The sequence below is a fragment of the Haliotis asinina genome, chromosome 5 (assembly GCF_037392515.1).
Source record: "Haliotis asinina isolate JCU_RB_2024 chromosome 5, JCU_Hal_asi_v2, whole genome shotgun sequence".
NCBI lineage: Eukaryota > Metazoa > Mollusca > Gastropoda > Lepetellida > Haliotidae > Haliotis > Haliotis asinina.
The window spans coordinates 40715873-40727435 of record NC_090284.1 but is presented as its reverse complement, the minus strand read 5'-3'; the positions used below and the strand labels follow the sequence as shown (position 1 = coordinate 40727435).

General features: G+C 37.0%; 1 protein-coding gene across 1 annotated transcript; it reads right to left on the bottom strand.

Moving 5' to 3' along the window:
• Positions 1–5912: 5912 nt before the first annotated feature.
• On the bottom strand, positions 5913–11152 carry LOC137284454 (IQ domain-containing protein K-like). Its single transcript, XM_067816265.1, has 7 exons — positions 10869–11152; positions 9999–10253; positions 9537–9634; positions 9193–9245; positions 8535–8612; positions 7720–7804; positions 5913–7080 (listed from the first exon to the last, which is right to left on the bottom strand). The coding sequence occupies exons 1-7, from the start codon at positions 10921–10923 to the stop codon at positions 6874–6876; spliced, it is 831 nt and encodes a 276-aa protein (XP_067672366.1). The 5' UTR covers positions 10924–11152; the 3' UTR covers positions 5913–6873.
• Positions 11153–11563: the final 411 nt, after the last annotated feature.

The window sequence follows — 11563 nt, the reverse complement described above, 5'->3', positions numbered from 1 at the left end:
CGGGTTTGAATCCCAGCTAGGTATATCATACCCATTCTTGTGGATTTCCTAGTGCCACACATTAACAACCTGCATCACTTTGTGTTTTCTGTCTGTAGTAAGCTGACTTTCAGTGACTTCATGTGAAATACCTTTTTAAATTAGTTTTAAGCGAGTTGATTCTGAAATGTGGGTTAAAAAGAGTGAGACCTTATATACCTTGGATGTAAGTACAATTATCAACATCAAAACATGACTGCAGGCTTAGTGTTTAATCAAAGAGTTTGCTTGTGTTAATAACTTGTGGACTTTTTCATGTATCATAGCAAGAAACATATATCTTAGGTATCTTAAAAAATTAAGCAGAGCAGTGGCAGCAGTACACCCTAGTGGCTGAAGCATTTGCTCATAGTGCCAAAGAGCAGGGTTAATTTCACCACATGTTCATGACGGGTGAAATCCATTTTCATGTTTCCTTGCAATGATATTGCTGAAAGATATTTTCCCCAACTGAAGTATACTACTCAGACTACAATTTAAAGGTCACTTGATGTTTTTATGGCTAATTAATTAGTCATGACATGTTCGCTATTATCATGCTCAAAGTGATGTTCTTTTACTTTCTCTGAGTGCTATATTTTCAGTCCTAATTACTGTAGATGACACACAATGGTCCGTAGGATCATGTCATTAGGTATTGTCATCAGAAGGTTGAACATTATTGACATAAAGGCCAGGGCCAGCCATTATGTGTAATGGTAGATCATGCCAGTGTAGTGTAGACTCATTAATGATATTCAGTTGTAGTGCCAGTTGTACATTGACAGAATAGCATAACTTGAAGCCCATGACTCAAAAGCCCCATATCAGATTTTTTACTCCAATGCAAATCATCACTGTGTAATTTGAATCAATTCCTACCCCAGAGATTACTGTCTTAGTCCTGAATGAAATTTGGACCCTTTGATCTTGAAGGATATGTGAATTCTTGAACCATTCATCTTTCTACTCTGATTCACTTCACATTCTTTGATTTGAAAGTGTTTATCTTATAAAACAAACAGCACATAAAACACCAATATTCAATGATATACCTTTTAGGTACAGTGATGCTTTCCAATGAGAGGATGTATATCCTCAAAACCAGACCTACCTTTTGTTATTTTCCATTGGGAAATACCTGTTTTTGTTTGTTGTTTTGAGATACACATCTATATTGACAGCTCCAAAATGATTTTCTTACTTTCTGAATTTGGTTGCCTATTCCCCTGACATCACTTCTGATAAGAAGGTTTGTCTGGTGTTCCTGCTGTGAATTATCCGAGAGTAATATCTCATTTTACATACAATGCAGTAGTCACAATGCTGTTAAAAGTATAACGATTAAAATGTCAGTGAAATTGGAAATGAAGGGAAAATTGCATTATCACACTATACAGGCAGTATTTGTGAACAACTGTTTTATATCCAGGAAGCATATGTATGTCACTACATGCATACATGGATGTAGTTGTAGCTCAGCTCCATTCTGAAATGGTCAGAGTGATGTAGAGCACTTCACCTGTAGTACAGGTTGTCTGTTCAAGGTGTTTTGGTGGATTTAGAGTTGTAATTGCAGTTTTGATGTTTGCTCCGTCCCTGAAGTTCAAACACCTGCTCATGACTATTTTACCAACTAAGACACGGTGAAATGTTACATTTGTCACTCAAAGTCCAGTGTAGACGGATGCTACTGATGTGAATCATTTGTTCAGTTGAAAACTAGATAATTTTTTATCCAAAAGACGATCTGTCTCATGTTTCAGTAAGTACAGGGGCATATCTATCAGGTGATGTATAGCCTAAACTAATACTGGTATCATGGTCTTATGCCAGTGGGAGCTGTCAGTAACAGGTTGCACACGTCTGTAGGACGTTTTCATTAGTCAATAGGTTGTCATTCATCCATGGGAGCTTGTCATTCATCCATTGGATTTTGTCATCCATTTATTGGAGGTTTTCATTTGTCAACAAGAGGTCAACATTTTCCTCAGTAGGAGGTTTTCATTCATCCATGGGGCTTTTTCATTTGTCAACAGGATATTTTCATTTGTCAATAGGACATTTTCATCTGTCAATAGGACATTGTCATTCGTCAATAGGACTTTGTCATCCATCAATAGGAAGTTGTCACTTATTCCAGTGGAAGGTCAGATCTCTGTTCTCTTGCATGTTCTACTTCATTCCACGACAGATACTCTGTTTACATGTATTTTGTTCCATTTCACAACATTGTTAACATGCATGTGCTTTAAGATATGGATGAATTGATTGCATGTGGCAGACAGTTGTTGAGAACAGGTGTGTTTTGTATGGATGACTGGACAAACTTGTTGTTCATGCTATTAACCATTTGTTTGGTCAAGACACAGTGATGTGTTATTAAGTATAATTGTGCTGACTTGTCAAACCTCCTCACTGTATGTTGTTTAGCAGTTGTGCTGCGAAAAAGGGAAATCATTATTTTGTTTGCTTCTCTGGTGGCTGAAATCAAACACAGCCAATATCAGAAGAAAAGTAGGCCTTTGATTGTTCAATTAATTGTCAAAAATATATTTTAAAAATGCATGGTTCCCATTAATGTTTTCCTTTGATCACCCTGTGTTATGTTTTATGTTAGGGTTGGGTGGGGTGTCTACAGAAAATGCCATACTAATTGAACCCAGATGCCATTCAAAATCATACCCAGGAATATAGATTTGTTGTTGAAGTTTGAGTGCTGAGAATTTATGTCAGTTAATGATTAGCTTGAAAAATTATAGTGGTTATTCTACACAATTCAACCCTGCTTTGGTGACAAATGCCTGCACTGTTCATAAGAAAATACTTTCACATATGCAGTGAAATCTCGTTAATCCGATATCATCTGTTGCACATTAATTTGTGCATTATTGAGGATATCGGGCTAAATAATTATGACTAAATTAAGTTGAATCAATTTGTTACCAACAAAAGCATTGGACAAATCCAATTGTCTGATAAACCGAATTTCGGATTAATGAGACTTGACTGTAATTTCCTGGTTCAGTATTTGGCGCTTTTACAAGTACTTACAGGTCATATTGATCTTTAACAGCTTAATATGGTAAATACAGTTTGAATATTAGATTCTATATTAATATTGCCACTTGTTCAGTTCTGTACTTGTCGAAGTGTTACCAGAGTCTTTTATCATTTCAAATTCACTTCCCCTGTAGCCGCCATATGGCTGGAATATTGCTGAGTGTGGTGTAAAAAAACTAAGCTCGCTCACTCACTCACTTCCCCTGTAGATAACACTCAAGTGATGTACTCCAGAGATGTCATGAATTATAATAATGTCATAATAAAATGACACCACAAAACTCTCTGCAGTTGTTTGACACATATGATAACTTGATCTCAGTACAGCAGGCAACAGCATGGAGCACAATTGTTTTTGTGTCACTTGTTTACATGCAGATTGTTTACATCCTTGTTTACAGTTCATTCATTTAACCATGCAAATGACTGTGAGCAGATTTTCCAAAGGAATTGCTCATGCACTTGTATCAGCCAATGATCAGTGCATTATGATTGCAAGTAATTGTTTATTGTTTTGTGATATGCACAAATGAAATGTTATTTGAACACTGTTTTGCTTTTGCTTGTTATTAGCTGAATGTTGATCTGTTTCTGTCATGCTATTGTGCTGTGCTTAATTTCATATAGTACTTAAAAATTCATGTGCAAGTTTCAACATTTAACATTCTTGTAATGGTGCTTCTTAGCAATCTGGGGCATTTGCAGAGCTGGAATTAGAATTGAATGCAGAGGAAACGCTATGGGGCCATGATCTTAAGTTCCTGCTCTTTCCTCTCTTTTTCAAATTCAAGTAATTATTTTTTTAAACTGATAAACATAGTGTTTTAGTGTAGACCTCAAAAAAGAGTGGTGGGTTTAGCCTAGTGGTTCACGTGTTCACTTACCATGCCTAAGACCCTGGTTCGGTTCCGCTCATGGGTACAGTATAAATCCCATTCCGGGTGTCCCCCTTTGTTAGTTTGCTGGAATATTGCTAAAAGCAGTGCAAAACAATACTCAAATGTTAAAGTGATCTTTGTGCAAAGTTCTTGTAAGTGTATGTTAAGTGTTTGAATTTGAGAATTAGGGTCCTGATCATGTTAAACAACTGTGGCAGGTTTTCTTTGTTGTTCGGTTTTACTGAAGAGTAAACATCCAACATCTGCCTCACTTCGTTTTCCCGCACATCATTTTCCTTCAACTTCAGGTGTGTTCTTCAAATGTAGTTCATGGTCTCTAGCAACATATGTGATTTAGTTTGGGTTTACTTCACTTGTGGCAATATTCCATCAATATCATCGTGTGGGACACCAGAAATAGTCTTGACATATTGTACCCATGAGGGGAATCAAGCGTGCGTCCCCAGCATGCTGCTTTAACCACTGCAATACCCCACTGCCCCATCAACCCCATGTACACTTAGGCCTAGATTTTCAAAGCTCTCTTAGTGCCAAGATAGTCGTCCTAAGTACCATACATTACCTTACGACTATCATAGAGCTAAGAGTTTCGAACATCCAAGGCCCTGGGATAAAACATTATGTAACGTATAGCCACGATTAAGGGTATTAAACTAGATAGACAGTTATAGATGACTTGTGTGGTTTTACAGTATTTTGTTAAGCTTTCCGCTGAAGCTCTTCCACTGATCATCGTCAGTGGTGGAACTGCCACTACGGGAGACATAGGCTTCATGGTTAAGCCCTCAGATAGAAAGGTACACAGTACATGTGCTAACTGGCTGCTGAAGAGAGGGTTATCTTCAACTGGTGTGATGTTACACATGTTAAAATGCATTCTTGTTTCTCATGACCAGATCAACATCAATTTGTTTTTCAAATTTTAAACATGTTTTTTCAACCCAACTTTTTTTACTCAAATTTAGTTTGTGCCCTGCTAAATTCTTAGTCTGATTTACAGGTTTACTATGCATGGCTACCATGGCCTTATTGTATAATTATATTATAATTATGCCGCAACCAATGGCTGCCATATCCAAGAGGAGGCAAGGGACTAGCCCAGCAGTTAAAACATTCACTCATTACACTAGGCAAGGGTTGAATCTCAACATGTGTACTATGTGAAGCCCATTCTGTGGTATTTTCCTGCTGTGATATTGCTGCCTCATTGCTAGAAGTGGTGTAAACCCAACTCTTCTATGGCCAAGAAATGTTACATTGTATACTGCTCAAAAGAAATAAAAGAAAACAATAATCCTTAGTTAATCTGTTATATCTGGTTTGTATTGTATAACACAGCCTTCCAATGTGTGTTCTGTTTTAACTTGTTTTGAGTAGTATACATAGAATGTTTCTATTTCATATTTTATTGTACAGATTTCATGTACTAATGTATGAAAACAATGAGAAAAACCTATCTCCAGTCAGATTTCGGTCATGAAAAACAAGAGTATATTTAATCAGCATAAAAAGGGTAAATTTGTAATCGGGACAGTGTGTTGAATTTTCTGAAAGGGTGGAAAAGAGTTTGTGAACTGTTTGATTTTTTCATGATTTTTTTCACTAACTTACTGTTGTTTGCATTAAGAATTTGTTTTTGAAGTTAATGTAGTTATGTTGCCAACACGGCAAAGTTCAGATAGATGATAGTGAAAATGTTCTTAAAGCAACCATTTTGTCAGTCATGTTCGGTTAATGGAAATATGCCATGAAGGCATAAATTTTATAAATATTTTCATTCCTTGAACCTTTTAATGAAACAACAATGGAAAAAGCAGTTTTGTATGTACATGAATCGAAAAAACAAACACTGAGAGTTGTCTTTTGCAGTTTGTAATTTCTCATTTTGTTGAAAAAATTCAGTTGATATAGGAAAGCAATAAACATATGAAGAAAGGTTTGATTTTGTTTTATTATTTCTCACTGTGAAACACTGGAGTGACACTTTCAACATATAATTTGAACAAGTTAATATATGTACAATGGCAGAAAATACAATTTCACATAACATACATATGTACACAAACTTACAAACCAATCATAAAATTGGTGATAAGGAAACTTCCAAACAGAATAATATGTTTACAAAACAATCTGTGGTACGTAAGTGTCATACCATATTTCAAAGATCGTCGACAGTATTTTGTCCTCTAACATTTTAAAAAGACCTAAATTGAATGTATTCTGTCCTGAACTTTATTTACAGTTTGGAAGGGCCCTTCATAAATACTTTTAAGTTATCCATGGTTTGACACAATGGATGCAATGCAAAATGGTGAATGGAGTATGCAAGGACCAAGTACTTCAATACATTTGTAAGTTTGACTCATTTGTCTATTTATGAAACTCGGCTGACTATAATTTGGCATCAAATCTCCTATAAGCCAATGCCCACTTTCACAAAGACATCTCAGTGCTGCCTCAATATCAGGCTGTTAGAATATGGTTTTACAATCATCCTTATGCTAAGATTGCTTTGTGCAGTTTGGCCCAGAGAGGTAATATCTCTTTTTGGATTCAAAGCATTTGAGAATCCAGACAGAAACAATGTGCACATCTGCATTTTTTTCAATCACTCCAGAATTGGAAATAAAATGGACATAAATGAGATGTACAATGAAAGAGAATGTAATGTGATTTTGAATAGAGGACTGGAAATATAACAACATTAACATGTTTCCCTTTGAAAAGTATGGCCCTCATGCTTCAGTTGCTCAGTCTCTGTACAAATAAACTTACTTACATACAAAATAAAGGTGTGAACAAGATGTCCTGTGTACAGATCACACCATTCTGTGGACACAATGGAGCAAATAAACACATGGTGATACATAAAGATGATGGTGACAGTTCTCTACTGTGAAGGAGTCGGGGACTCAACTGCTGGGGGAATATCTCCCTCCTTGTCCAGTTTGGTCTTTGAGGCACTGGGTGTGGGTTTGTCCCAGTCTGGCATCTGTTTGTCCCAGAAGTCACTGACACGGGTCTGGATCCCCTGGTTCTCCTCTCGCCATTCCTTCTGCCACTGCCGGAGTTCCTGGATTTCTGGAACCCGGCGGACCTACACACAAGCAGACACAGCGCTTACAATTTTGGGGGGGTAATGTGTATGTTGTTTTACCTCAGTCTGCATTATTCATATAGTATCACAGATGCTGTTAGATGTAGTCTGCAAAAAACACATTTACAATCGGAAGCAACATCCATTGCCCAAAGGAAACCTTCACTGTTATGTTGTTTTTTTTTCTTTCTCCAATGTATCAGAATGAAATATGATTTGACTCGCCTTCTCTGTCCAACCCTTCCTGTCTCACTCTTCTTGTATCAGAATGGAACATATGATTTTATTGGTGTCATGCAAAATATTAAACATGAATGCAAGAATATTTTCACTCTCTGTTGCTCTCTCTCTCTTTGTAAGAGAAAGAAAGTGAGAGAGAACTTATTGTCAGAAGAAAACCTCTGAAATGGCTAACACATCTTCAGACTAACATAAAACCTGAACTTAAATACATGTTTGTCTGAGAAAAGCATGTGAAACCCACATACATTGCTATGGGCTGACATATCCAGAGATCACCTCAAACATGGACTTAAAGGTCTAATTACCAGTATATCTTTATATCATATCTATCTCTTATTTTATTAATTCTTCCATTTTAAACAGACTAAGTGTGGCCTTATTTTCGGAGTCACTCACCAAATAGCCCCTCCAGTGTGACTGAATGATGAGAGTTGCCTCCTCCTCAGTCCAGATGAGAGACAGGGGCAGAGGTGGGCGGGGGCTGGCAACAGACATGAGAGAAATGATGGACTGAGACAGAGAGGACATGATCAAGGTAGTAGCATTAACAGTTGAAAGATGGTGTTTGTGATGAAAGAACCAAGTACAAGATGCACTACCCTGCAGCAGACCTGTCATCATGTCATCATTATAATCAGCACTTAGATTCACAACAAAATCTTACAACTCTGCTGACAGATCAGGCTAGGTATGTGTAAAACCAACCCTTTTTTTAAAGTGTCCAGCAGTTAAAGATTTGTATCATTAACAAAAATACATACATCTTACTCATGCAACTGACACTAGAAATTCATGACAGTCACTACCAAATTTGTACTTTAACTGAGTAATCACTCCACAATCAAGGAAAATCGATTTTACACCTTAGCATGTGTTACACTTTTAGACTGCATCCAAGGCAACTGAACTCTTAATGTTTTTGAATTCATTACTTCTCACAAAAAGCTTTAATAATCAAAATCTTTCCAAGGAAAACATTTCACACAGTTCAGGAACAATGTATGAAAATGTTCACGATAATCCTAAATGTTTTCTCAGACAGAACTTGTGAATGCCACTTCTAAAGGGACCATAGACTTTTGTGGAATGTTCTGAAGACATGAATTTCAGCTAGGAATAAGCTACCTGTAGATACTGGCCAGTTAAAACAAAGGGGTACAAAGCATCTATGTCATATCTAGATAGTCCTCATCACAGGCTACACTACTCACTGTTCTTTCAGCCACTCCTGCACAAAGGGGATGCTCCAAAGGTCTGTATCTCCTCGGTCAGTGTACTGAGGATTTCGCCTGCACCAAACAAGTTACATTTCAGGCAAAGAACATAGACACAGCAGCAGTTTTTATTCATTATCATGATCAGACTGAGTGAATTTAGCTTTATGCCACACTCCGCAATATTCTAGGTATACTGTGGTGGTCTGAAAATAATCAAATCTGAACCAATGACAATCCAGTGACCAATAGCAAGGGCATAAATCTCCGCAACTGGGATACAATGAGATATGTCAACCAAGTCAAAGAGCCTGACCACCTGATCATGTTAGACTGCGTTAGTCCTCTTATGACAAGCATGGTTACAGAAGATTAACCCCTATCTTCACAGGTTAACATGATTAGACAATATTAATAGTCATGATTGAAAAATAGCGTTACCCTTATAGTATCAAGATGTCTAACTTCCATGGTAGGTTATCCTGCACAATACATATCAGCTATAATTAATATCTTGTGATTTCGAGATACAACAGATACAATAGACACTCAAAGTGAATTTTATATTCTCACTATTTTAATGACGGTCAATTTAGCTTTTGACTTAATCAAACACCTGGACTGCTGATCACATCAGATAAGAGATGAACTTTACCTGTATAAGTACTCTGTAATAAAATCCAGTGCATTGAATTTGGTTCTCTTTCTCTGTGGACAAAAAATTCATTTTGAAACAAATAATAATTATCTCCTGTAGTACCTTTCATCCCAAGTCTGGAAAATACAATTGTAAATGAGTATGTTACACTTTGGGCAAAATTCTAGCAATATTAAAGCAGGGAACACTAAAAATGGGCTTCACACATTGCATGCATGTGGGGAATCAAAACTGGATCTTTGGCATGACAAGCAAACACTTTAACCATAATAACTATTATCTCATAGAATCCATATCTCATCATGTTAGAGACATTTCTATCCACTTAATGAATAATATACCTCAAAACATTTTTCTGTTTTGGCCTGTCGTAGCATGGCTTCAAGGGCTGGCAGCAACACAGGTAGGACATAGTGTTCCAGGTATTCCCGAGCTGTACCTGTGACAATACAGGAACACTCAGTCTCATCACAAATATCTCCAGGGCTCACATTTTGATAAATCTACCCCTAGGATCCATACTAAAGGTTCTAATGATCTAAAATTACCCTTTTTCTATTTTTGTTTACATTTCATCAACCAATCAAGTGTTGACATAAGGAAAAAGGAAACGGTTCGCTTGATTAAAGGGTACTGACAGGTACAGCCTTGGGACCAATACACACTATCAGTAAAGAATATTATTATTAAGCTTGTCATCTGTTCAAAAGACCTAGATGTCATTTACAAAGCAGACATATACCTCAGTCAAGGGGGGCATATTTCCACTTTGACAGCATTATGACAAACCAAATCAAACATACATGTATCTTTGTTTGGGGGAGGAGGAGGAGGTGGTGAGGGTGATTTTGGAGGTTTCTGTGTAAAGGAGTAGCCAACACAGGACGGATGACTTGTGGATGCATCGACCTCGGTGAAAGGGTCAGCATCACACTCTATTTTTTCATGCATCTTCCCATAGAAGACTGGATGATGAAGTGAAGGATCATAGTCTTTGTAATCTGTAAGCACTGATGATGTGTCTTCTTCTCGGAAAGGAGGTCTTTGTGCTGCTATTTCTGAAAAGAAATAGGATTCAAATATGTGACAAAATCTGGGTGCCACTGGAAAGATCATACCACTGTACCATCTCTTCCTACATTTCGCCATATATTTACTATGAATAAATAACAGTAAAGTGTCATCTGGGCTATGTCATATGACATAACTAGGTGAACCCAGGAGTGTAGGGTGGGGCTGAGTGGTGGGTGGTGGTATGCACATGTGCATGCACCACACAAGCACACACAGACACGCACACACACCCTTCTCAAAATGCTGTATCCTCCCCTGTACCTACATTTCTAAAAGTTTTGTTTATCGTGATGGTGTTAACCCCAAAAATGTATGTGCCCTTAGTAAACATGTAATTTCGATTAACCTTTGAGCTGCATCTCGGGGTTTTTTTTCAACGGGCTTCTGAGCTTTCAGAAATCATGTCATAATGAACAATAAAATTAGCGTGACTCCTTCCACAATATAATCAAGGACTGATTACTTTCATCATCATTAGCCATATTTTGATGGCCATACCTTTAACCCTAATTTCGTTTGGTGATAATATTACCCCACGATACATAAATCATGATCGGATCATAATCATAAGTAGGACAGTGAAACAAATATAACTGTACCTTTGCATATTTCATTCCAAATATTCGGTTCTGGAACTCTTGTTATGACAGACATGTTTGATGACAAGTGGCTTGAAGAGTGTTTGCTTGCTCCTGTTAGGGTGTTTGATATATTATCAAATCAGCAACAAATTCAATATTTGTTTCTTCTCAAAACATTTAACATCGTCTAAGAAGTTGTTGCACTTAAGCATACAAATTATGCGTAAAGATAGGTGACCCGATCGAGCCAAATCTTCACTTGGACGGAAGTGTCGTGGTCCCATAGCAACCGACAAGGGACATCACTCTAAGCATGCATGTCCTTGCATTGCGAGAGAAGTATTCTTTTCATGGGTTCGATTCACAAAGAAAACATTTGTAATGATGACTGTTTGTTGTGTCATGTAAGAAAACTGCAAAAATGACATTACATATGTTTGGGGTTTTTGTAATAAAATTAATTATCCTCACTTGAAACATTCGCTATAGGTTACATTGAAGACTGATTTCTCCAGTAACATGGGGGAACCAACTACAAACCCTTTCATGCATCAGATTGCTGATAAGCTTGTGCAAATATCATGCATATATGTTGCATGAAGAATTTGTCAGTATTCACTGATTTTCATCATTTATTGAACTAATAATCTTTTCAGCCATGCTAATTTGTTTCACAATACCTCAGTGTTCATGAATCAACTTAAAAGCATTAT